General features: G+C 37.5%; 1 protein-coding gene across 1 annotated transcript in view; it reads right to left on the bottom strand.

Annotated features, from left to right (window-relative positions):
* The window catches only part of CACNA1E (calcium voltage-gated channel subunit alpha1 E), a 667,319-nt gene that overhangs the window by 217,257 nt on the left and 423,126 nt on the right, over nucleotides 1-26,936 (bottom strand). The window contains exon 9 of the mRNA XM_056815619.1: nucleotides 6,071-6,174. Coding sequence (XP_056671597.1) covers nucleotides 6,071-6,174 — 104 coding nt within the window. The remainder of the gene's footprint in view (nucleotides 1-6,070; nucleotides 6,175-26,936) is intronic.

Here is a 26,936-nt window from a genome sequence, read left to right as displayed (position 1 = left end):
AAAAAATATCCTAGGAAATGTTTTTTGATGTCTTTGGCTAATGTCAATCTTGCTTACTCTTCTATTTGATCTTAAAAACCCTGTAAACCATCTTCCCACACAAGGGTTACTGCTGCCTTCAAAATGGAGTCTATGCCATTCAAGGTTCTCCAGAATCCAACCCCACTCAACTTTATTTCCCTTAACTCCATCATATAAACCTTCTGCTTTAATAACAGAATCACAATTGGTATGTCTCAGAGGCTATCTAATTATACCTATACCTGAACAAGAATCCCCTCTATGACATAGCTAAAAAGCACTTATTTGTGTTTATTTAAAGACCTTAAGTGAGGGAAAATTTATTAACACCTAATGCTGTTTATAACACCTTTTTTAAACCTTTACTTTCTCTCTTAGAAGCTATTCTATGTATTGGTTCCAAGGCAGAAGAGGGGGTTAAGTGACTTGCCCAAGGTCACACAGCTAGGAAGTGCCTGAGGCCAGATTTAAATCTAGGACCTCCTGTGTATGGGCTACCAAGCTGCTCCTGCCCATTACTCTTTTCCACTGCTCTCAAACTATTGCATCTTTGCAATTTCTGCCTTTTCTTCTTAGTTCTTTCCTTTGGCTACAAGTCAGATTTCTCTTCTGCATGAAAACCTTTCAGATACCTGAAGACAACAGTTGTATTCCCAAAAACCTTCTCTCCCTTGGGGCTAAATATACTAGGGTCTTATAGCTGAGTTTTATATGGCATGATCTTCATCAATCTGGCCACCCTCTTATAAGCACTCCTCATTTTATCAATTTCCTGTCTAGGCATCCAAAACTGGCCACAATATTCCAGATATGGTTTAGTTAGGGAAAATTACGGTGGGATCATTACTTCTTAGTCCTGGAAACTTTATAATGCAATCTAATTTTATGCTAGCTTTCTTGACTTCCATGTCCCATGACACACAGAACCATAGATTGAAAGTTAGTTAGAAAGAACCTTAGAGACCTTCTAGTTTGTCCCTTTCATTTTACAGATGGGAAAACCTAGGCTCAGAGAAATCAAATGACTTGTCCAAAGTCACAAAGGTAAGGTTTGAACTCAAGCCTTCTTTTTAAAAATTGTTTAATTAATTAAGAACATTTTTCCATGGTTATATGATTCATGTTCTTTCCTTTCCCTCCTTCCACCCCCCTCCCATTGCCAATGTGCAATTCCATTGGATTTTACATGTGTCATTGATTAAGACCTATTTATATATTATTAATATTTGCACTAGGGTGATGCCAAAGCAGAACTCATGTATATATGTAACATGTATATATACATGTATCATATGTAATGATTGTACAGTAAACATGCATGTACATAATGTAAATTTTAGAGCACTAACATACTAACATAGGGTAGGAATCAACTAATGATCTTAACGTAACTTAGATCAGGGAAAGAGAATAGTCAGGGTCAAAAAGGGAAGTTCAATGCTTAGAGAGCCAGTGACAGGGAAAGAACAGAGCACATAATATAGGCCCCAATATAGGCTTAAAATATTAAAGAATTTGTAATAGCTAGAGAAGTTAAGGAAACATAAGATAACAGGGAGTTATAAAAATGTTACCATAGTTCAGAGCTCATTAAGATATGGTTGCCCAGTAGCTTCAAATCAATATCGTTGCATATTGTTCTGGGACACTGTTAGTCCAAAATGTGTTATTCAATTGTATCAACCTCGTGTAACAAAACCACACTTACCCCAGATACTTTCCCAGAACCTTATCTTAGTACAGGCTTAGGTAGCTAAGGCAAGATAAGAGTAAGATATAGTTGAGGGAAAAGAGATTTTTTTCTTTTTTGGGGGGGTTGGGGGGATAGAAAAATAGATAGTGAAAACTAGGGTTAAGAACCAAAATATTGAGTTACTTGTTAAACCCTTGTCTGGTTAACAATGCACAAGACAAAAAGGGAGATTTGTAATGTAAGAAAGAGAGATCCAGGGGGTTGCAGTGAGAAGCCAGGCTGAAGGAGAGATCAGCTGAAGAGCAGTGGAAGAGGGGCAGAGAGAGAAGCCTGGGAGTTCTAAAGGGCTTAGAACTCTGAAGCCAAAGGTCAATGGTCTTCCAGCCTGGGAGGTGAAGGAGGAAGGTGGTTTTCCTGAAACCTGAGAAAGAGCCCATCTGTTTGGGACCTGCCATTCCTTCTGGGACCCAAAAACACGTCTACTAACACTCTTCAAGAACAGCTATGGGAATTCTCAAGGGGGTTTTGGATTTGGACTCACTTTGGCCATAGCCATCCAGATCTCTCCCTTAGATTTCTCCTCTTCCTGACCTGTTCCTGGACTCCTGAATTAAAAGTGAGTTAACTGAGGAATAGGGATCAACAAGCATCTGGCTGGAAGAGGGTTCAAGGCTTGAACCCTGAGAACTTGGGGGGGGGGAAGTCTACCAGACAGGACAAGTGTTAGGGCTTCCTGCTTCCCTACTTTCCTTGCCTGACACCCTTACCTCTCCTTCCCTACATGAACCCAAATAAGTTGTTTACTACTTTAGAATTAGGTCTGGCTGGTTTCTGATACTAGGAAAGAAGGCAGAAGATTTAAGGAGAATCACATCTCTCCCCTAAAAGGGAAGGTTAGCTCAAGATCCTAGTGATCCAAACTGCATAACCTAAGGAACAATATCTTTCCTTGACAGTGGAGTGACCCCAGGTTTCTAAAGGGAAGTGACAGTGAGTGTCCCTAGGGAGATCAGAGGCAGAAGAATCCATCCTGTCTCTCAACAATAGTTGGAACCAAAGGGGAGGCAGTGGGTCATCTTACCAAAGCTAATCTCGCCAGTTCTTGTCTTCCATCTCCCAGAACTATCCTCTGAGGAGACATTCCCTCTGTCAGGGGGACAAGACTTGGCTACCTCTCTCCCAGAAAAAGAGAGGGGAAAAAAGAATCTTCTCTCCCCATTTCCCTCTCCCCTTCCATTTCCCCTGTTTTCCTCCCAATCCTTCTATTATTGAGGAGAAGAATCTTTTCACTCATTCTCCCCATTTCCCTCTCCCCTTCCATTTCCCCTGTTTTCCTCCCAATCCTTCTATTATTGAGAAGAATCTCTTCACTCATTCTCCCCATTTCCCTCTCTCCTTTCATTCCCCTTGCTCCCCTCTCAATTCTTCTATTACAGTGATCATTTAGTCTACATCCCCCATCATATTCCCATCAAACCATGTGAGCAAGCAATTATTTTTCTTCTGTGTTTCTACTCTCACAGTTCTTTATCTGGATGTGGATAGTATTGAACTCAAGCCTTCTGACTAAAGTAAAAAAAATCTTCTCAAGTGAATCATAATGCCATAATTTCATTGATTGCCAAAGTAAAAAATAAAGAATTCCAAGACACTGGGCAGACCATTTAAGATCACAGATCATTTAAATATTCTAACATATTGTTGACTCATATTAGGCTTAAATGCCATTAAAATCTCTAGAACTCCCTCAGAGAGCTGTTAATCCCTCCCCTATCTGAATATGGGAATTTCTTGAAGTTGGTGAAAAATGCTATTTGTTCCTCCTTAATTCCATTTTATTCAATTTAGCCTCACATTTTAGACTGCCCAGCTTTTAAAAAATTCCTACTCCAGCATTTAGTGCCTCTTACCTATGTATTGCTCATAGATTTGGAAAGTATATAAGTTATATCATTTATCCAAGCCATGGATGACATTGTTAAGAGCACATGGTCAAGGAAAGTTTCCTTTGGATAATCCATGAGAGATCTCCTTCCAAATGGATACAATTGTACATTTGATCTGGCTCTTCATCCAATTTTGAATACAACTAACTGTGCTATCATGTAGTCCATATTTCCATTTTATCCACAATAATTGCAGGAGAAATTTTGTCTAATAGTCTAACAAAATCTAAGGAACCATGTCTAAAGCATTTCTTTCCACTATTCAGTTAAACCTGTCAAAACAACAACAAAAAAGGAATCTTATTAGTTTGACCTTGCTGACTCTTTGGGATCACTGTTTCTATTGGCAAATGTTCAGTAGCCAGCCCTTGAATAACATGTCCTAGAAATCTACCAAGTACCAAAGTCAAGTTCACTGACCTATGGTTTATAGATTCAACTCTTTTCCCCACTTTTTTTTTTGAAAATCAGGAACTATTTTCTAGTGCTTCCCTAGTCCTATGGTACCTTTCTTATTTTCTATGATCTTTAAAAAATCATTGATGATGGCTCAGCAATCATAAGTGTCAGTTCCTTCAGTGCCCTGGGCTATCGTTTATCTAGGCCAGATGACTTGAACTAATCACAGGAAGGTAAATTTCCACAGTTTTCTTAGATATTACATGAGAATGTTTTATTAAAGGGACAACTAGTAAATATCTAGGAAAGGAAGCTGCTACAAGACCATGCCACACTTTTGTATTCATCCTCCATTGCCTGCCCTTTATTCTATCCTTTGTACAAATAATTTTCAAACCTGATTTGATGGATGAGTTCCTTATGAAGCCAGTTTCTTTAGACACCTCCCTCTCATTAAATGAATTTCTCTTTATGTCTTTAAAATCTTATTCTTGAGAGTTTTCTATCCCTCGAGGAATGACTTGCCCTGTAGAATTTTAGGTAATGTCATCCTTCTTATTCTTTCTATTAACCTTTAAGATCTGCTGTCCTAAAAATCATACATGCATATCAGGCTATGCCTGTCTTTTCCCCCCTTTCTCCATCACAAACTCTAAGATGGAATAGTGTCTTTCCATCAGGTTCCCATCATTTCTACCCCTGCAAATCAGATGGTTCATTCATGTTGATGACAAATAATTCGAAAAGAGAAGTTCCTGTTTGGTCAGTTCTGGTACCTTTTGACATATAAAATTATCATTAAGAAAATTGTAAAAATTATTAGCATCTCTGATGTTCTTAAGGTCAAGTTAATCACTTTGCTATTAAATACATACCGTGTTAATTCCTGTCTCTGCCTCTTTATTCATTTTGCACCTTTGTGCTATTTTCCCTTTCTGAAATGCCTGTGACCTTCCTTCAGAAAGCAGCATTGTAGAGTAGAAAGATCCCTGGAGTCAAAGAAGAGAGTTTGAATCCTGTCTCCATTACTTATGACTTTGGGCAATTCATTTAACCTCCCCTGGCCTCAGCTTCATCCTCAGTAAAATGAATGAATTTGACAAAACAGTCTCTGAGGTCCTGTACAGACGTTTTGTTGCTGTTGTTCAGTTGTTGTTCAATCATGTTTCTCTCTTCATGACCCAATTTGGTGTTTTCTTAGTAAAGATCCTGGAATGGTGGAATGGTTTGTCATTTCCTTTTCCAGCTCATATTACAGTTGAGGAAACTGAGGAAAATAGGATTAAGTGACTTGCCCAGGGTCATGCAGCTAGTAAATATCTGAGGCTAAATTTGAACTCAGGAAGATGAGTTTTCCTAACTTCAGGCTACCACTATATCCACTGAGTCACCCAGCTGCCATGCCTAGATCTAGATATATAATATCCTCTATGATCTTTGATCCTGCCTCAAACCAATCTTTCCTTCATGAAGCCTCCCTCCATGAAGACTCTTCTCAAAGATTTCTCCTGAAACTAAGCTTGCATCATGCTTCTTATCTGTACCACACACTTTTTACCCTTAATTACTTACTATGTTGTTCTCTAACTTTTCAGTTTGTGTCTTATCTCCCTTTCAAGTTTATAAGCTTCTCAAGGATCAACACCAAGTCTAAATTTTCTCTTGTATTCCCCAAGAAGCAGCAGAGTCGGAGACATAGTCTGGGCATTGAATAAAGGCTGACTAATTCAAGTTGCCCCAATCACACACCTCAGCATTCATTTCCACATCTCAGCTGAGGCTTTGAGAAACAATCTGGCATTATTAGTCAATGGAGACCTTTGTTTAGATCCTGTGTCAATATCCCTATACTAGAATCCCTAGGTAGGGAAGCCTAGAGGAGTTTCTTACCATGAGGAAGCTTTGGGATATCTGCATTCCCAGACCAAAACATCTAAGCCTTACAATGAGAAAAAGAAGCAGGTTTGAACTGAGTAACACATCTGAGAGTGACCAGAAGAACTCTGCTTACCCAGAAAGCACTCCCAGGACAAGGTTGAGAACAAAGAAGGATCCGATGATGATGAGGGGGATGAAGTACAGCCAATTCCAGGTGGCTCCTAAGGCATCATTGGTCTGAAAGATAGAAAAATAGGCACACTGTCATTCCAGTGGTATCCCAGAGGGAAAGTGGGGTAGGGTGAAAAGAGCCTTGAACCTGGAGCCAAAAGATCTAGAAATGACTCCTAGCTTAACTCCAATTGCACAACCTTGAAAAATCGACAGAATCTCTTTGAGACGTTTTTATCTGTCAAATGGGAATAATATTCTTTTATATTATTCTTTTGTAAACTGGTAAATGTGACATCATTTTTCCCCCAGTATAATCAGATCTCTGGAAGCTTAATAAATATAGCTACATCCTATTATTATGTGCCTCTCTTGACTTTGGATTTGGATTTCTGAGGTCAAGTCACATTCTCACAGGAGGGCCAAAGGGTGAGTGAACACATCCTAATTAGTTTTAATTATGGTGTATAAGCTACCTCTTCTTCTCTGCCTCAGCACATGTGAGTCTGCCATTATACACTCCCCACAAGCAGGAATAAAGACTCTGATCCCTATCATCAATCACCCAAAAGACAAACTATAGAAGGATCCATAATTTCACCAGTGTGTAGAACTCCTTCCATCAATGGCTCTCAACCTCTCTATGACTTATCGAGATCTTATGTACACACACACACACACACACACACACACACACACACATATACAAGAATGTATATATATACATATATATACACACACATGTGTGTGTATATAGCATATATAAAGTATTTTCACAAAACCTTTAAGCATAATATGAAAGCTAATGATTTTGTTGTCATCATTGTTGTTGCTGTTATATTATCTGAGGCCCAAAATTTATAAGGTCATATACAGGGATAGAATTTGGATTTGTATCCAGATATCTCTGAAGCCAGTATTATCTTTACTAATCATGTTATTTCTAAGAGACAAATAGCAGGAAGTAAATTTAGGTTTAAACAATTTTCTCCTTGCCTTCTGCTTACATAGAATAAACTAAAAAATAAATGTGAATTCTGACAATGATGCAGGTAGGTCAAGAAAAATATATTTTCCTCATCTCCTATCTTTTTCCAGAGCAGTTTCTTTGGGGGTACATATTATATCATATCTATTCAAAGAGACGGTTGGGCAAAGAGTCGGGATAAGAATTCAGAGCTCTTGACTGCCAATCCAATACTCTTTCATTAAACTGCTTCTGATGTCAATGATAGATTGGGTTTTTTTTTTCTTTTCCAGCAAAGGGATTTACGTTCATTTTTGTTCACTATATCTCTTCTTTTAGCTTAAAAAAATCCCTTACTTTCTGTCTTAGGATCAAGACAGTGTATCTTTTCCCACACAGAAGAGTAGTAAGGGCTAGGAAAATGAGGGTTTACCCAGGGTCACACAGCTAGGAAGTACCTGCAGCTGGATTTGAACCCAGAACCTCCCCTCTATAAGCCTAGTTATTTCTCCATTGAGCCACCCAAATGTCTCCTCCTTGGCTTTTAAAGCTTTTTCTTAGTCCCTTTTGAACTTTCCAGTCTTCTTACACTTTACTTCTTTCCACCTACTCAACAATCCAATGACATTGACCTTCTCAAAATATGACTCTCCATCTCTCAACTCCAAGTGTTTTCATTGTCTTCCCCCCAAGTCTAGAATTCTCCCTTTCTCGTCTCTGCCTTCTTTGTAGCTTTCCTGACTTCCTTAAAGCCTGAATTAATGCCCTACCTTTTTCAAGAAGCCTTTTCCACATTCCCTCAATGCTAATGCTTTTTCTCTGATATTACTTCTAATTTGAGAGACAGACAGACAGACAGACAGACAGAGAGATCATAGTTGTTTGCATGTTGTCTCTCCATTAGAATGGAAGCTCCTTGAGAGAGGAGAATTAAATTTTTTTCTTTTTTTGCTTATCTTTGTAACCCTGGTTCTTCTTTTTTAGTTGGTCTCTTTAGAATTAAAAATAGGAAATCATAAATTAAAAATCATCTAGTCTAACTCATTCATGTTACAGACGAGGAAATTGAGCCCCCAAAAGATAGTCACCCAGATCACAAATAGCAGAATGAGGATTTGAACTCCAAATTTGGGCCTTCCATTCTCCCATATTCTCCCCTCCCTTTCATTCCACAATTTCTCTCCAAATCATATTTTCTGTAATGAGAGACAGAGTATGGCGGGAGTAAAAAAAAAAAAAACAACTAGAAATCAGTATGTCTGGGTTCTAGTATATAATTGTATGAACTTTAAACCTAGCAAACTTGGTCTGAAACACCTTGAATGTTCAGAGTATCATGCTGGGTGATCTAAGTTACTTTTCTCCACCTCAAATTCTTCTCTGTAAAAAATGTCTGCAGGGCTAACATGTTATGATCTATGAAGTCTATCATCCAAGGCTTCAACTAGCCATTCATCACCTTTTGAAGCTGCAGAAATTTCTCATAATAATTTTAGAGACAACCTTTCTCTTCACACCTATCCCCAACCCTGTATCTTTGTTCTTTCTCTAACATAGCTTAGGAATGTGATTTTGAGGTAGTTTCAGGGAGAAAATGCCTTTCTACTAAGCAGTTTGAGCATAGCCCAAGACCTTCCTATTGAACAAATATAGCCTATACCTTTGGCCCTATTGGAATAGAATAATTTTAAACCAGAGTAGAAGGGACTTAGGTCAGGCATCAAAAAAAATTATTCCAACTGCCAGTATTTACAGGCAGGCGATGTGGTTGGGTAACATGTTGTATTTGGAGTCCATTAGTCAATAAATATTTACTAAATAACAACTATGTGTCAGGCACTGTGCTAAGTGCTGGGGATACAAAAAGAAGCAAAATACAATCTTTCCCTTTAAAGAGCTTACAATCTGGGGAAGACCCAGATTTACATCCCATTTCTGAACCTTAATAACTATGACCACCAGACAACTTCTATGAACCTCAGTTTCCTCATTTATACTTATCTTTTAGGGTAGCAATAACAATTAGACAAAATAACACAAAATACTTGCAAATCTTAAACGACTATGTAAACACCAATTATTACTACTAACAAACTATGGAGAAGACATTTAGGGCTTTTCTCAGAAGAATTTTAATAAAGGTGTGAAGTTGTTCTTCTGGAAGAGTTGAGGGGGCAGCCCTACTGGAAGACTGCAAGATGAATTAAATGATCTAGGAACAGCCTTGTTTATGTACAATCCTGTGCAGGAAGGGCAAGATGTCTGGTTAGTTCCAATGATTGATTGACTACTGCTTTTTGGAGCAAATTTATTCCTCTAGGAATACTGCCCAGACCCACTTTTCTCTTTTCCTCAAGGACAAGGACCCTTTCTTACACCTCTGTTTAGGTAAGACCCACTCTGAGTGGCACCTCTCACAACACTGGATGACCACACTGACTGATTGGCATTACTGAATGACAACAATGACGATGATGGGGATGAACTGCTGCAAGTGAGTGGTAGCTACAGCCACTGCCCTGGGGAATGATTAAATATGATTGACAGCTTAAAAGGTTTTTCTGGAGAAAACTGTTTGACATCCTTCCTAGATTATTCACAAACCTTTTAATAGAATTGCTGCCCCCTCTCAGCCTTTCCCCTCCCCATACTTTCTCCTAGAACCTTCCTTTACCAGGGAGTCTCCCCCCACCTAATTCAGTGGTTGATGAATCAGTCACAAAGGGTCAGTGGGATAGAGGGACAAGTCCAGGCAATGGTGGGCAGGCAATGGACACCAGTCTTTCTTTCCCCTAGGATAGAAAGCATTTTTTTTTTCTTTCTTACTTTCTCTCCAGGGCTAATTAAGCCTTCAATCTGCATCTGATTCATCATTATTAAAAATCTTAAAATTGTCCAGTGTAGGAGAGACGACTGTTGAAGTGTCTTTTGAGAGAGGGAAAAAATAACATTTTTTAAAAGTCATCAACAACTCTGGAGGCAGCAACTGCCTTAGCACTAAGCAGGAGGGGAGAAACGTGAAAAGCAAACGGTGAAAGTTAAAACCCTGAGTTGTGACTATTGTCTCTCTCATGGTGTGCATGTGTCTGTCTCATAGCGGGAGGTAGAAGAGAGAAGAGTGTGAGTGTGTGAGTGTGTGTGTGTGTTTCTTTCATTCTCTATCCACTCACTCCTTCCTCCCACCCCCCAACAAGTGACAGGCTCTATTCTCACAAGCTGCTTTCATGGATTATTATTATAGGTTTTCATCCACTCTTGCTTCAGAGACACCAGGAAGCCATTGCAAACTACTCTAAACAAGATCCACTCCAGGGAAAAAAAAAATGCCCACATTACCCAGAATCCTTTGTTGAGTTCAGGACACACCCATTTATCTGACTCTTCTATTCATCCCTCCCCAGGTTATCAGGATTAGGCAAAAAAACAGGAAGGAAACTTCAGTAAAACCTTAATCTGAGAGGATTCTCAGAGGTCCTCCCTGGCAAAAGAAAGCTTAACCTAAAGAAGAGTGCCCTTCCTAGGATCAGCTACTAGACCTGAATGCTGGCTAATGGCGATGGGCTTCAGGCTTCCCTCTTCCTCCAGTTCTCACCTCCCTTTCTCACCTGCAGACTTGAATCTCCTGGGAGTGACACACACACCCGTGCACACACTATATGGGGATGATGACAGACGGTGAAAAAGGTCCGGGGGTGGCAGTACACCTGCGCAGGGAAAACGCTCAGTGGGTACCAGCACCCAGGCAGGGAGAATGTTTTCCTTTGGGAACCTGCCCAGTTGGGGGTGGCAGACCCACCCCCTCCCTGAGTAAACAGGAGCACATGGCAATTATCACATTAGTCTTCAGGAGGAGTGGGGGAAGAAGAGATGATGGGTAGGACAAATGAAGTGGAGATGAGAAACTAGTTGGAGAGAAGAAAAGAAATGGATTTTTTACTTCACTCTTCCCTGACCCTCTCCTAATCTTAGTCTTATCCTAAAATTCCTAAACCCTCTTAGTCTGTAAACTGCAGAGAAACTAAGGTTTCTAATATAAAAATCATTGCAAAAAGCATATTCTTCAAGCACCTTGATGAATGCCTTAGACTAACTCCTCCAAACAGAAGCTTTCCTTGTTTAGGGATTGGGCTAGTGGGGGGGGGGGGCAAGAAGAAGATGATGATGACCACTGATATTTATGTAGCCCTTTACAACTTAGAAAAGAACACTACAGGGGCAAAGAAGTCATTTCTGCTGAGTTTTACACCAGTCATGTGAAACAGGTACCACACATTTTAGTTTCCCTATTTTACTGTCAGTCAACAAACATCTATTAAATATTCACTATGTACCAGGCACTGTGCTAAACCCTGGTGACACAAAAAGAAGCAGACAATAGTGCCTGCTCTCAAGCTGCTCACAGGCTAATTGGGGAAAGCACCACGCAAACAACTGCATACAGGATTAGTTAGGAGCTGTCTCAGAGGGAAGATTAAGATGGAAGACTCAAAACTTTAGTGGAGCTGTAAAGAAATCAAGTAAGCCAGGGAAATGAGGAGGGGGAAATAAGAAGGAAAAGGACTCCAGGTATAAGAAACCACCAGTGAAAATGTTGGGAGATGTTCAAGGAGCAAGGCGGTCAATGTGTCACTGGACCCAAGAGAACATGGGGGAAAATAAGATGGCACAGGAATGGAAAGATGGATGGGAAAGGACAGGTGAGGGGGCACGCAGAGGGTTTTATGTTTGATCTTAAAGGCAATAGAGAGTCACTGGAGTTTACTGAATGGGAACAAAGGGGTTAGACGTATTTTTAAAGATTAGAAAACTGAGGTTGAAAGAATAAAATGACTCATCCAGATCACACAGCTACTATCAGAAAAGGCATTTGAGCCTAGGTCTTCCTGACTTCAACTCTGGCTATATCATTATAACACATTAACTATCACAACTGTGTCCCAGGATGACACAGTTGTCTATTTCAAGATTCTGTCTATTTCAAGATTCTTTGATTCCGGTTCTTTGGTCAAACTCTCCTCTAGAAAACCAAAGCTGGAGATAAAGGATCCAAAGATATAGAACCAAGAGTAGCCATCCTAAAGGTTAGGTGGTACAGTGAATAGAAATAGCATCAGGGGAGAGTTGGGAAGACTCATGTTCCTGAGTTCAAATCTGGCCTCAGTGTGACCCTGGGCAAGACTCTTAACCTTGTTTACCTCCGCTCCTCATCTGTAAAATGAGCTGGAGAAAGAAATGGAAAAACCATTTCTGTATCTTTGCTAAGAAAACTCCAAATGGGGTCATGAAGAAACAGACGTGACTAAACAATGAAAGCCATTCTAAGGAGAGAATAAGATATTTTTGTAAACTGAAAGCTAGAATCCCACAAAGAAACCAGGGGACACTGTACACCCCAGTTTTCCTGGAAGAACTGTCCAAAAGTCTTGGTGAAATATGCCTCACGTAGCCAAAAGAACTGCTGGTCCCATGATCATTCTCAGGAAAAGAAAAATCAGTGGAGAGTAAGAATGATCAGTATAGAAAAAAGGGAAACCCTAAGGAAATTTTTAGGATGGTTCAAGCACATTTTTATTTCTCCTTTATTATGTGATTTGACCAATCTACTTCAAGAAACTTCTTTCTAAATTATACTGAACCAAATAATGCATCATAGATGTTTTACAAACTTTGAGCTGATTTAAAGATAGAATGAGACAATACTTCACCAATGTGAGATATTGTACTATTAATATTCATGTTTGAATAACTCTCTGATGATGCCGTTACAATGATATAGTCATCTAATGCCTAGCTGAAGATAGGACTAATTCCTGATCTGGGAAGAAGTCAAGATAAAACCACTAGGATACTCTAATAGTCCTATAGGAATATAACAACTTAAAGACAGTGATCTCTAAAAAAAAAAAAAAAACTTTTTCCTTTTAACTGTATGAGATGACCCACATGCTCCCTAAACTGTTCTACAAGCATTCAACTATGCAGACATAAGAGTCGATAGATTCTGATCAGTATCTCTCTGCCTCCTCTTCATCTCCTCTTAAATTGTGTTTGCTTCTATGGTCAAGATTAGATTACCTTCACAAAACAGCCAAACTACTAGGCTACTAGAATAATGTTTCTACAGAGTATATATCATCATTCTAGGAGCTGATGATAAAGATAATGATAGAGGATTATATTTTTACAAAATTTTAGTATTTACAAAGCCTTTCACATTCATTATCTCAATTGATTCTGACAACAACACTTTAAGTAAATTGTTATCATTGAGTTGTTTTAGTTGTGTCCAACTCTTCATGACCCCATTTGGAGTTTTCTTTGCAAAGAGAGTGGAGTGATTTGCCATTTTTCTTATCCAACTCATTTTATAGATGAGGAAACTGAGGCAAACAGGGTTAAGTGACTTGTCCAGGATCATAGTTAGTAAATGCCTGAGACCATATTTGAACTAAGAAAGATGAATCTTCCTGATTTCAGACCAGCATTCTAATCACTGTGCCATGCAGTTGCCCTTTGAGGTAAATACTATAAGTACTATCATCCCCATTTTTAAAACCCTTACCTTCTGTCTTGGAATCAATATTGTGTATTGGTTCCAAGTCAGAAGAGTGGTAAGGGCAAGGCAATGAGAGTCAAGTGACTTGCCCAGGGTCACACAGCTGGGAAGTGACTGAGGCCAGAATTGAAACTAGCACCTCCCATCTCTAGGCCAAGCTCTCAGTCCACTGAGACACCCAACTGTCCCCTAGCATGCCAGGTTTTATGCATATTTTAATTGATCAGTAACTCTCTTTAATGCCAGGAATTCTCAAGCAAAAAGACATGTTTTCTTATCTTGAGGTAGAGGCAATCAGCAAAATTGAGTTGCCTTTTAAAGCAAAAAGAAGTAACAACAAAAGCCAAAGGAGAATGTTCCTGGATCTGCCAGTAGGTCAAAAAGGTAGCTGAAGCCCTTGCCCACAGAGTAGAACAAAGGAGAAGATGGCTATTCAAAGGAGCAAAGGATAGGAAAGACAATGGTGAAAGGTGTATAACACTGAACTATCTGCTGCTCTGCACCATGATGTTTAAACCTGTTCATCCCTGAAGACAAAGCATATTATTACATTTTACATCTTTAGACATCTTTAATAAACACACTAAGTCTCAGGGTTAGGAGAAAGAGCAAACAGGCTCTAGAGATGGCATCTGGCTTAGCTAGGGGTCTTCAAACAAGTAATTAAAACTCCCTACGCAATCATATCCTATCATGCATCAAAGGGTAGATTATTTAAGGGTACTCCCCACCCCCTCCCACCTGGATACCATAGTGATCAAGCTCCAGAGGCAGAGGGAACAGCAGTGCCCCAGGCAGAAGGAAAAAGGATTTTGGTATTGGCAATAGGGAGCACTCCCTGAGTATAGACAACCATATTAGCAAAACAATCCACACACCTAAGAGAATCCACACATTGTCCTCCCTGGGATGGAGAAGAGTTTGTTTTTGTTGTTGTTGTTGTTGTTGTTTTGTTTTTAAAGCAAGGGGAGAGTGATCAGAAGAAAGAAATCTCAAAAGGCTGGAAAACTGAAAGAGAATCTGGTGCTAATGAGCCTCAGGTCATGGGGTCCATCTTTTTGCAGAATTGTTAGTCACTAGGAGTTCACTTCATGGAGGAACCATTATTTACTATGCATTTTACAAAACAAAACTTCCTAAACTCAAGTGCCCTATGTATAACTATTTCTTCTGTTGTTTTTCTATTCAGGCTTATCTGAAGCATTTGGTGAACATAGCTGGAAGAGAACATGCAAGCCAGGTCATAGACCCAAAACAGTGAATAGAGGCAAGAAGAGAACCCCAACTTGGAATCAAGAGAGAGCTGGGAGGGTATATATACACAAGTCCTCACAAAGTTATGAAAAGTCTTTAAAATCTCACAATAGACATTGCCCCATTATTTGGATTTAATGTCAATTCCCTGAGAGTATGAATTATTTCTTTTATTTAATTGTGCCCCTAGCCTAATACCTCTTAGGGGAATAGGGCCTGAACCTGGGATTTCTTAGTAAGGAGAATTCCCTAATGAAGAAACTAGTAGGTGTGAAATTTAGATTACTCCATCCTACTTAGATCTTACTTTATGGAGAAGATGAAATTGTAATCTCCTGATTGAACAATGAAGGTACTTAGTTCTTACTTTATAGTGAAGCTAGAACTTTAAGCTAAGTCTATTTTAAGATCTTCATACAAAAAGGTGTTAAGTAACTATAAAGGGTAAATTAATCACAAAAAGGTTAAGTAACTGACAAAAAGGTGAACTTAACAAAGAAGTGTTAAGTAACTCAAAAGATATAATCTAATCAAAGAAGATGAGAACTAAAGAAAGGGCAGTCCTGGAGAAAAGCCTCTGATGTGATTGGTAGATGTGAAAATTTAGAGGAGGGGACACAAGAGTAAAAGGTCTATATATTTTGCATCACTTTCTCTCTCTGGGACCTTTGGGGATGGAGAGGTAGCTGGTGGCAGCGTGCTGGGTCTTTCGGCATCTTGGCGTGGCTATAGCTATTGTCCAGTTAGGAGGTAAGTTTCTGGCTGAGTTTTTTCCTCCTTTACTCTCCAAGCTTTATTTTCTTAGAAGCCTCTAATCTCCTTCAGAGACCTAGTGGCAGAAATCTTGAACTCCCCCTGGCACAGGCTAGGCAGGAGAAATCCTATACCCTCTTCCCTTTTTCTCTTTAAAATCCTTCCCTCTATATTAATTAAAATTACCACAAATTTCCAGACTGACCAGTATTTTATTTGGGATTTTTCCCTGGCAACCAATTAACTTAGATTTTAAGTCACAACCCTAAAATTATCCATACATAGGTCAGTCAGTCATTTAATATTTATTAAGTATCTACTACATGCGAGGCACTATGCTAAGTGGTAGATATATAAAAAAGAATCAAGAGAGCCCTTGAGGAGATCATAGCCTAATGGGGGGGGGGGGAAGAGAGACAATATACAAATAAGCATGTATAAACAATAAGCAATAATCAATCAAAGGAAAACTCTAGAATTAAAAAAGACAGGGAAAGAGTGCCTGGTACCTTATTTACAATTTATAGTCTTAGAGATTTGACAAGAACATTGAGAGCTTAAATGACTTATTCAAAGTCATGCAACCAGGTTCTCCTGGTTTCAAGATTAGCCCTCAGTTCACTACAACTCACTTCCTCTTTGACATTGAATAAATGCCTATTGATCGATCAACTGATATTTGCTGTTAATTAGAACACAAATGGTGCTAGATAGTTTTATAATTTCATTTTTTAGTTTTTGTCTTAGGAGAGGACAAGTCTTAACCAAACCTCTTTGCTCTTATTTTTAGTCCTGGGTCTCCTGCCACCTTAAGTAAAGACATCACCTTATCTTCTTGGTTATAGCCAAAGGTAATTCCAACTATAAATCCCCATTGGCTGGTAGAGACAGAGACTAGTTTAGAATACTGAAAAATGATACCCAAGTAGTCTTACTAATAGTTCACACTTACAGAGGGCTTGAAGTTAATAAATTACTTGAACTACTCAATGAGGTAGATTTTGCAATTATTGTCTCCATTTTACAAATAAAGGTCCAAAGATTAAATGACTTGTCCAAGCAACAGAAGTAAGATCTGAACCCAAGTCTCTGCCAACTTTAAGTCCAGCCTTCTTTCCACTATACTATGCTACTTCCTACATTTATTGCTTTCCAAGAGGTGGGAACCATTAGTGGCCACTGTCATCCCTCCTCCATTGTTCTTTGGTATACAGTGATGATATGATACATCTTGTTAGAAAGTGGATATGAAAGCCCATGGAGCCTGCACTTCAGAGCTCAATGTAGGCAAATCCATCCCAGGGCCAAGTCAGTAAGGGTTACTAAAGGATATACCAGAAGAACATTTTTAGAACTAATGATGCTTTCACCATTAACACTGCCCCATGGCTACTAAGACCATTGCTATAGTGAGACTAGAGTGAAAGTGAGAAAAGGAAATTTAAAATGAGGAACTTATGGAATGGAGATAATATTTTAACTTACAAATTAAGAGACCTGGTCAGCTCATAAAGGCAGATGAATATCCCCACGACATTTTTTAACCTTTTATCTTTCATCTTAGAATCAATACTGTGTTTTAGTTTCCAAAGCAGAAGAGCCATACTGGCTAGGCAATGGGGGTTAAGTGACTTGCTCAGGGTTACACAGCTAGGAAGTGGCTGCGGCTAAATTTGAACCCAAGACCTCCTGTGTCTAGGCCAATGAGTCACCTAGCTCCCCTATACCCATGACTTTCCAAACTGTGTTGAGGGATGGGGATAGAGCATAAAAACCACCAGGTTTTAACTCTTTGTACCACTTTACCTTTTTAATTCAGATGAACTACCCTCAGGGGGCTGTCTGTCAGGGAATTGCCTTTGAAGAATTTCTATGTCCCTAGGTAATCAACAATAAACAATAATCTTGCTGTGCCAGGCATTGAATAAGGTGCCAGAAATACAATGACAAAAATTAAACAGTCCTTTCCATCAGATTGGATTCTACTGGAGTAGACAATGCTTTATGTGTGTTCTTATCTAGGTAGAGGGTTTTTTGGTTTTTGGTTTTTGGTTGTTTTTTTGTTTTTTATTTTTTAACCCTTATCTTCTGTCTTAGCATAAGTTTTAAGACAGAAGAACATCAAGGGCTAGGCAATGGAGTGTTAAGTGACTTGCCCAACATCACACAGCTGGAAAGTATCTAAAGTCAAATTTGAATCCAGGTTCTCCTGACTCCAGGTCTGGCACTGTATCCAATGAGCTACCTAGATGCCCCATGGGTAGAGGTCCTAGGAACATCACTGAAGGTGTGTGGGTGTGTGTTTCTGAATGGAGGATCGTGGTGAAAAGGAGTTTTGAGGGAGAGGGAGACAGAGACAGAGACAGAGAGAGAAAGAGAGAGACAGAGACACACACACACACAGAATTGAGATTTATATGGATTTCTTAAGGAGTTAATTAAATACCTTGATATTTTCTCCTCTCCAAGTAAGCAGTTAGTGACTGATTACTGGAGGTTTATCTGGGATTATCTCAATAAACCCTGCTTTAGTGGCTGTAGCTTTCTCCTATCCTGCCACAAAGGACCTCATCTTCTAATTCCCTCAGGAAGTAAAAAAAAAGCTCCACCACCCTAATCTCTAGTGAACTCAAGAAAAGATTAAATGGGAAGTAAGTGGGACTCTACTTTTCCCTTCAATTCTTTTGGAAAGATTAAACCCTCTCTATTATATAGTTGGAGCAGGAAGACAAAGGGACAGAAAATATCAGTATGCAAGAATTTGCACACACCTACTTTTACTCCTGCCATTTTTTTTATCATCCGTTCAACAGTTAACTCCCTAAGATGAGCAAATATGGGCTGAATCCAGAAATGCAGGTAGACCTGGATTGAGAGACCATGAAAGCTCTTTGTCTCCTGTTGCTCTATTTTGAAAAAAAAATGTTGGTAGAATAAAAGTTCACTAAGGGAAACTACTGTTTCATTTTTGCCTTTTAATGTCCAGTACCTACCTCGGTGCAATACTAGCACCAGTATATAGTAGAGGAAGGGAAAAGAACAAGCATTTACTAGGGACCTATTATGTCTTAGGTGTCTTGCTAAGCCCTTTACAGATTTTGTCTGGTTTGATTCTTAGTAGAAGTCAATAGATGCCTGAACACATTTTTGCACTGAATCTTTGGATGAGAATCTTTTCTGATTTAGAATGGACCTCAGAAGCAATCTAGTCCAACCCATACCTGGGGGAAAAATTCCTCAGACACAGTACTTGAAGATAAGCTTTATCTGGAAAAGGTTCTTAAAAACTATATCTCAGGTGGCTCAGTAGATAGAGAGCCTGACCTGGACATGGGGTGTCCTGGGTTCAAATATGGTTTCAGACACTTCTTAGCTATGTGTCTCTGGGGCAAGTCAATTAAACCATAATTGCCTAGCCCTTACCATTCTTCTAACTTGGAACCAATACTTGGTATAGATTTTAAGACAAAAAGGTAAAGATTTAAAAAAGAGACTATCACTGTATCTCATGAACATCTCAGTGACAAATAAAGTGACAAAATTATTATTGAGTCAAAGTACTTTGCCAGGACTATCAAGGATACAAATCGGTGATTGACCCATTTCTTCTCCCAAAAAACTTACATTTATTTTATGACTTTGACAAAATCATACATACATAGAAAACTGATAGTATAAACGCCATGTGTTATATATAAATGATACATAAATGATAGAAACCACTAGCTAGGGCTATGGAACATGGGATTTCAGAAAGTGGTACCCTTGGACTGGGGTGGCCTAAGAAGGTCTCATGAAAAGGATCACTCTCCCTGGGTCCTGAACAATTAGCAGTCTCCCTGGTGTGCTCATATCCTTAAGCAACTAGCCTTCATTCCCTGGAGGTCCCCTGCCCAAATCTAGACATATTAGCATCCTGCCAGACCTATGTAATCACATAATTATCTAGGTATCATGCACCTGGCTGGCAGCTGTGCTGCGATGGGCACTGATCCCATGAAATCTCCTACATTTTGCAGCATCAGGACAAAGCTTGTTCTTAGATAGTAGGCCTCCAAGGAGTCCCAGGACTCAGCAATATGGCAGCCAACACATTTGGACAGTCCTTTGCCCTTCCCCCCTCCACTGTTCAAGGGCAACAGAACTGGGTCCTCCTGGAAAATAAGGTTTAACTCCTATATCTAGTGCTAAGGAGGAATGACATCAGACCTAAAGAAGAAATGACTTGGTAGGCAAAAACAAATTTCAATAAAAACAGGAAGTACTACCCACAATCCTGGTACTATAAATAGGAAAGCTACTGTTGTCCCAGGTCACCAGATGCATCATCACTGTGACCTGGTTAAAATTGGAAATGAGTTTAAATAATTTATATGAAGGTTGTAGGCTAACAGACTGATCTTAAAAAAAAAAAATCTCTACCATAAGTGGAAAAATGTGGGGTGTCAGAGGAAGATCAGTAGAAGTCTTTAATTGAAGAATAAGAAGTTGTATGAGAGAATTAGAGGGTTTGGGAATTATAAAGTCAAAGAATTTAGAGAAAGAAAGAAGAGAGTGGAGGAAAGAAATTGATTTTAGGAAAAGGTGTAGAAATTGGATCTAAAAGAATTTTGGCATCTTCTAAATAGGACTAAAGAAAAATATCCACATGTCTTAGCACCACATGAAACCTTAACAAAAATTGACCATATATAGAGGCATTGCAAAGAAATGTTTGGGATTTTCTTGGTAAAGATACCATTTCCTTTTCAGGCTCATTTTAAAGATAAGGAAATGGAGGCAAATAGGTTTAAGTGACTTTCCCAGGGTCACACAGCTAATGAATATCTGAGGCAGGATTTGATCTCAAGACTTTGAGACCCTAAGTCCACCTATTCACTGAACCACCTAGATGCTCTAGCTGCAAATAAATTTAAAAAGACAAAAGTACTACACAGACAATAAAGTGATAAAATAATCATCAATTTAGGGAGCACAAACAAAAGGCAGATCCAAATGGATACTTAACAATGAAATCTTTAATAATGAATTGGTCAAAGAAAAAAATCATAGAAACAATAATTACATGATAGAAAACCATAATGATGAAACAACATATCAAAATTTCTGGGATACAGCTAAAGAAGGTCTCACAGGGAAAATCAAATCTGTATAAATATTCACTAACAAACTAGAAACAACAAGAGTGATGACCTGACTAGGCATTCTTAAAAACCCAAAAGCCAATAAGTAAGTAATTCTTCTAAAAGGACAAAAGAAGAGATATTAAGAAATTAGAGGAGGAAAAAATAAGCTAGAAACAAAAGGGGAACAAAGCTAAAGATATGGTCAATAAAACTAAAACTGATTATTTGAAAGAACTAGTAAAATTGATAAGTCTTTAGCCAATCTGATTAAAACAAAAGCAGAAAACAAAATAATAAAATAGTAAATGAATTAGATGAAATAACAATAAAATCAGAAGAAATAAAAAAGAATTAACAGAATCCTCTCTCTCTCTCTCTCTCTCTCTCTCTCTCTCTCTCTCTCTCTCTGTCTCTCTCTCTGTCTCTCTCTCTCTCTCTCTCTCTCTCTCTCTCTCTCTCTATATATATATATATATATATATATATATATAGTTATATACTAACAAATGTAAGAACACAAAAGAAATAAAATACTTTCAAAAATATAAAATACCCAAACTTAGAGAAGAGCAAATTGATATCATAAACACTATCTCATCATATTATTTTACTTGCTATAAAGGAACTACAAAGGGTGGGGGGAAACAACCTCATCCTGATGGATTCACAGGAGAATTCTATTGAACTTTTGTTGAAGCACCAATACTGCATGAAATATTCTCAAAAATCAGGAAGGAAAGCACCAAACCAAATTTCCTTTATGGGGCAAATATAGTCCTAATACCTAAACCATGGAAGGGTAAAACATAGAACAATGACAGAGAAATATCAAGAATGAATACTGATTTTAAAACTTTAAATAACATCCTGTCAAAATATAGTGGTTAGTTAAGAATTCATTAATTATGATCAAGTTGTATTTTTATTAGGGGTGGCAAGGATGGTTCAACATTAGGAAAACAATCAACATAATCATTATTAAACAAAAATATCCCAAATCATATGATTATCTCAATTGAATCTAGTAAAAATAATATTTTAGAAAGTTTAGCATTCATTTATGCTGAAAATTCTAATAAATATAGGCCTAGAGGGAATCTTTTTTTTAATTTGATAAAATGTTACTATCTAAAACAAAAACAAGTATGATATACAATAAGGATATTCTATAATCTTTTCCCATAAATATGACTTAAATAAGAGTGCCCACTTTCCACATTATTATTTCATATAGTTTTGGACATGTTATTAATTGTGACAAGAGATAGAATTAAGTGTAAGGATAGGTAAGGAGGATATAAAACAATTCCCATTGGCTGATGATATGATGGTTTACTTAGAAAATCTTTGGGGATCAGCAAAGATACTCATTAAGACAATAATTTTAGCAAAATTTCAGGCTACCAAATAAATCCTCAAAAAACAACACTATTTTTATATCAGAATAATAAAATCCAAAAGTCAATAATAAAAAGGGAAATCCTATTCCAAATAACTACAAAATGCATAAGATGTATGAGGATTCACCTATCAAAGAACTCAAATATTTGCATAGATTCAATTACAAAATGCAAAGAAATAAAGAATCATTTATATAGCAAGAGGAATATTTAGTGTTCATGGCTAGGTCATGCAAATATAATAAAAATTACAATATTACCAAAGTTAATAAGCAGTTTTAATACTGTGCTTATCAATTATCAAAGGGATACTCAAAAGAATTCATTAAATAATAACAAAATGCATTTGGAAAAATAAAAGAGTAAGAATATTCAGGGAAATTATGAAAAGAGGTAAGGGAGAGGGGAGAATACCACTTTCAGGCCTTATACTGTATTATATGAACTGTATTATAAAGCAGTAGTCATCAAAACTACCTCGTATTTTTTTTTTTTTAGAGGGGTAGGAACACCTAGGAGACACAATGGATGGAGAGCCACTTGGAGTCTTGGAGTCAATAGGATATAACCTCAGGCACTTTCTAGTTATGTGAACCTGAGTAAGTCACTTAACCCCATTTCCCTAGCCCTTACCCTTCTGTCTTAGAGTTGTTACAAAGATGAAATGTAAGGGTTCTAAAAAATAATAAAGAAGTAGATCAATGGAACAGAATAAACAAGGAAGATATGAAAATAATGAAAAAACAAATGCATTTTGAATAAATTGAAAAATATGAATTATGAAGGAATTTCCTACTTCACAAAAAAACAAACCTACCAGGAAAACTATAAAGCAAACTGATAGAAATTAGGCTTAGACCAAGACCTTACATAAATGTATATTAACATTACTTAATATTAAAGATCATTATATAAAAAATGAGAATGAAAGCAAAAGCTATATCTCTCATAGCCAAAAGTAAGAAATGTCTTCTCAACCAAACAAGAGAGACAATTATGGGAAATGAAATTGATAACTTTGATCACATGCAACTGAAACAGGATTTAATAAACCTACAATAAGAAGAAAAGTAGTCAAATAGAATTCAAATTGAATCATATTTCTCCAATAGTAGTAGTAGTGATAGTCTCTCAGTGACCGAGAATGACAATCCAATAAAGGTTTGGTATCTAATAAATAATTAACTCATACTTCATACACAAAAATTTCACTCAACTAAATAAGCAATCAAAGGATATGAACAAATAATTCTCAAAATAAGAATTACAATTTATTAAGTCACATGAAGAAATGTTCCAAATTACTAATAAGAAGAAAAACTACAAATCAAAACAACTCTGAGCTTTCACTTCACATGCTATAAATAAAGAATGCCAAAGGATGGGCATATTTAATGTTAAAGGGGTTGTGGAAAGAGAGACACACTAGTGCATTGTTGGTAGAGCTGTGAATCAGTATAACCATTTTGGAAAACAATGCAAATAAGTTGTCTAGAATGTGTATAAACTTTTACCCAGAGATTGCATTACTAGACATAAATCCCAAAATGACCTTTGACAAGAACATATAAACCAAAATATAATTATATAAACCAAAATATAAACATATAAACCAAAAAATGATAAGAACATATAAACCAGTAGCACTTTTTACAATAGTAACATTGGAAACTTATAAAAGCATTTTTTTTTGTGATAGTAACAATGGAAACAATGTAGATCTCTTGTATTAGAGAATTGTGGTACATCACGTAATGGAATATTTTATGCTATGAGCAATGACGAATATGATCATTAAAGGGAAGCATTAGAAAGATCTATATGAACCAATGCAGAGTGAAGTAAGCAATCAAGAAAGAGATGTACACAATGACCACAATAATGAAAATGGAAAGAACAACTACAAAATAATTCAAAGCAACTGCAAAAAATTAGAAAAATAAGTATGATTCCAAAGAAAAGATATGATAAGAAGTCCATTGTATATTATACTGATTTTCTGACTTTTTCCAATTTATTGGTTATTTTTACTGATTTTTTTCTCTTTTTTTTCTTGTGTTTTGATCTTTTAAAAAAGCATTATTTATTTTATGCAAGAGCAAGGAAGAGAGATAGTAAGGGAAATTATGATGATGTTAAAAAAATCAATAAAAATGATTTTTAAAAGAATATATTTGTCTGACATCTTCCAAATCTAATAAAAAGATCTTTAAGCTGAAAAAGCAGGAAAAGGGAGATCTGCCCATGTAAATCCATCAAACTACATAGAAAGTAGCACAGTGTAGGAAGAACAGCAGTAGACAAAATTTGAAATTCTCATGCAAAAAAAAAATCCAATAAAGGAGTCAACAACAAAACCCACAGATTCTTTACAAAAATGCACAAAGCAGAGATAACAAGCAAAGTGAGCTAGCTACAGAAGCTAACAAAAGCCATATTTTTCTTCCCTTATGAATAATGCTAACTTTGGTGGAGTGTTATCAGTCTATTTTGGAATTTCTGATGAGAGAATAAGAAATATCAAGTATACTCTGACATGAACTCGAGATTTTAGGAGAATATTTTAAAGTGGTCAAAGAAAGAATATAGATTCCCATGATCTAAAATCTATAAGAGAATTCAGTCCAGATAGGGTGGAAATGAGTGTGCTTGAGTTGGCTTTATAAAGATTTGACCAAATCCTAAATTTTCAGTATGCAAATGCTACAAAATGTTTGTTGATTGCCTAGAAAAAAAGTGATTGAGAAAATGTTACCAATGAAGTTTAAATCAAAACATGTGTACTGCATACATTTGTTTTTGGAGAGCTAGTTGTTAAACATTTGCTGGACACTTGTGGGTGGAAAACTCTCAAGAATAAAATTCTGAAAACATAAAGGCAACAATTTAAATAGGGGCAGGGGGTGGCAAGAGGGAAGTTCTCTAAAGAAAACATTTTGAACATACAGAGAATTCATCAGCTAAATTAGAGGACATATACAAAATATGGACTCCAGAGCAAGTAATAGAATATCTATTTTTTAAAAGTGAGAGTCATATTTTTCTATTGTGTAAAGGCACACCGTTTTGTTGTTTTGGATTTGGTCTTTTTAGTTCCATTGGGAAAAGAAGAGATGATAATAATGGATAATAGGCAGGGTGGGCAACTGCTTTACTCTTAATTTTTATATATTTTTAGAACCTTTACCTTCTGTAAGTATACATTCTAAGAAGAGTGGGAAGGGCTAGGCAATGGGGGTTAAATGAGTTGCCCAGAGTCACAAAGCTAGGAAGTATCTGGAGTCAGACTTGAACCTAGGTCCTCCTGACTCCAGTCTTAGCACTCTGTCCACTGTGCCATCTAGATGACTCTTTACTCTTAATTTAAAAGATAGGAAAAACTGTGTCTAGATGGCAGTTTGTCTGAAAAATGTCTGGAAATATAAGTGAGCTACAAGCTCAGTGTGAGTTGAGTGTGACATTGTAGTCCAAAAAGGAAATGGAAGCTTGGGCTCCATAAAAGAAAGGCATATATTCATGACTAGGAGGTCTCCAGTCCTCTGCTCTGACTAATCCACATCTGGACAGTTGTGTTCTTTTCTATATTTGAGGAAGGACTTTGATGAAGTAAAGAGTGTATTGAAGACCCAGGTTAGGCAGGTAAGTATGTAAGATCATGCTATTTGAGAAACTGAGGTTTAATCAAGCGATAGAGAAGGAAACGTGATAGCTTTCGTCTGTGTTTTAAGAGCTGTCCCCTGCAGGAGATGTTGAATGTGTTCTGGTTCATCTCAGAAGGCAAAATGCCCAACAATGAGTGAACATTATGGCAAAGTTACCTTTACAGTCACACCTTTCAGCTAGAGGTAAGAAAAATGTCCTCACAATCTTTTTCAAGTGGAATAGAAAGCCACGGGCATTAGTGAGCTCTTCAAGTAAAGGCTGGTTAACCACATTTCAGATGTGTTACAAAGAGAAATTCTTGGTCAGGTATTGATTGTATCGTATAGCCAATAAGGTTCATCTCCCACATTGAGAGATGTTTGTGTGTGTGTGAGAGACAGAGGCAGGCAGACAGACAGACAGACAGACAGAAGACTTATTAAGCACTTACTCTGTGCCGGATGTACAAACAAAAATATTCTATACACCTGACCCTCAAACAGGTTATACTCTAATGGGAAAAGACACAACAGGAAACTGGAAGAGAAAGGGGAGGCTTCCATGCATGGAAAAATGGCTGGAGACTAGAGATGTCCTGAAGTGCTGAGGAGGTCCAGTTTTCTGCTAAAAAGAGAATAGAGATCATGGCCACAAGGGATGTTTGCGATATTCAAACTATATGATACTGGAGTAGTATATTTGAAAGTGCTGCTTTCTCCCCAAGATTGTGAGCTAACTAGTTGAAACAGAAATGCTTCAGATGGTATGTAAGCAGGTATAGGTTAATCATTCAAGCCAGGAATCTAGTAATATCATCACTTATTATGTTGGTATATCGGTATCCTAGGTGACACAACTTTGCTGCCATGGTGGATGTACCCACAGAATTCCATGAAGTTATGTTTACTTCCATCCTTAACACAACCCTGGAGTGAAAACTCCTAAGAAAATGGCCCTTATGTCTCAAGATTGGAGTTTGTTTGTTTTTAATACTATCTACTTAATCTGTATGGTAGGAGATTACTTGGAGGTTCTTCACCCTCTGAGGAAAAAGAGAATTGGTTCTGGACTGCTGTTCTGGAATTGTTTTTGATCAATAAAGAACTGGTGGAAAAAATAGAAATAATGAG

The sequence above is a fragment of the Monodelphis domestica genome, chromosome 2 (assembly GCF_027887165.1).
Source record: "Monodelphis domestica isolate mMonDom1 chromosome 2, mMonDom1.pri, whole genome shotgun sequence".
Taxonomy (NCBI): domain Eukaryota; kingdom Metazoa; phylum Chordata; class Mammalia; order Didelphimorphia; family Didelphidae; genus Monodelphis; species Monodelphis domestica.
The sequence above is the reverse complement of the archived record's forward strand: the minus strand, read 5'-3'. Positions and strand labels throughout refer to the sequence as shown.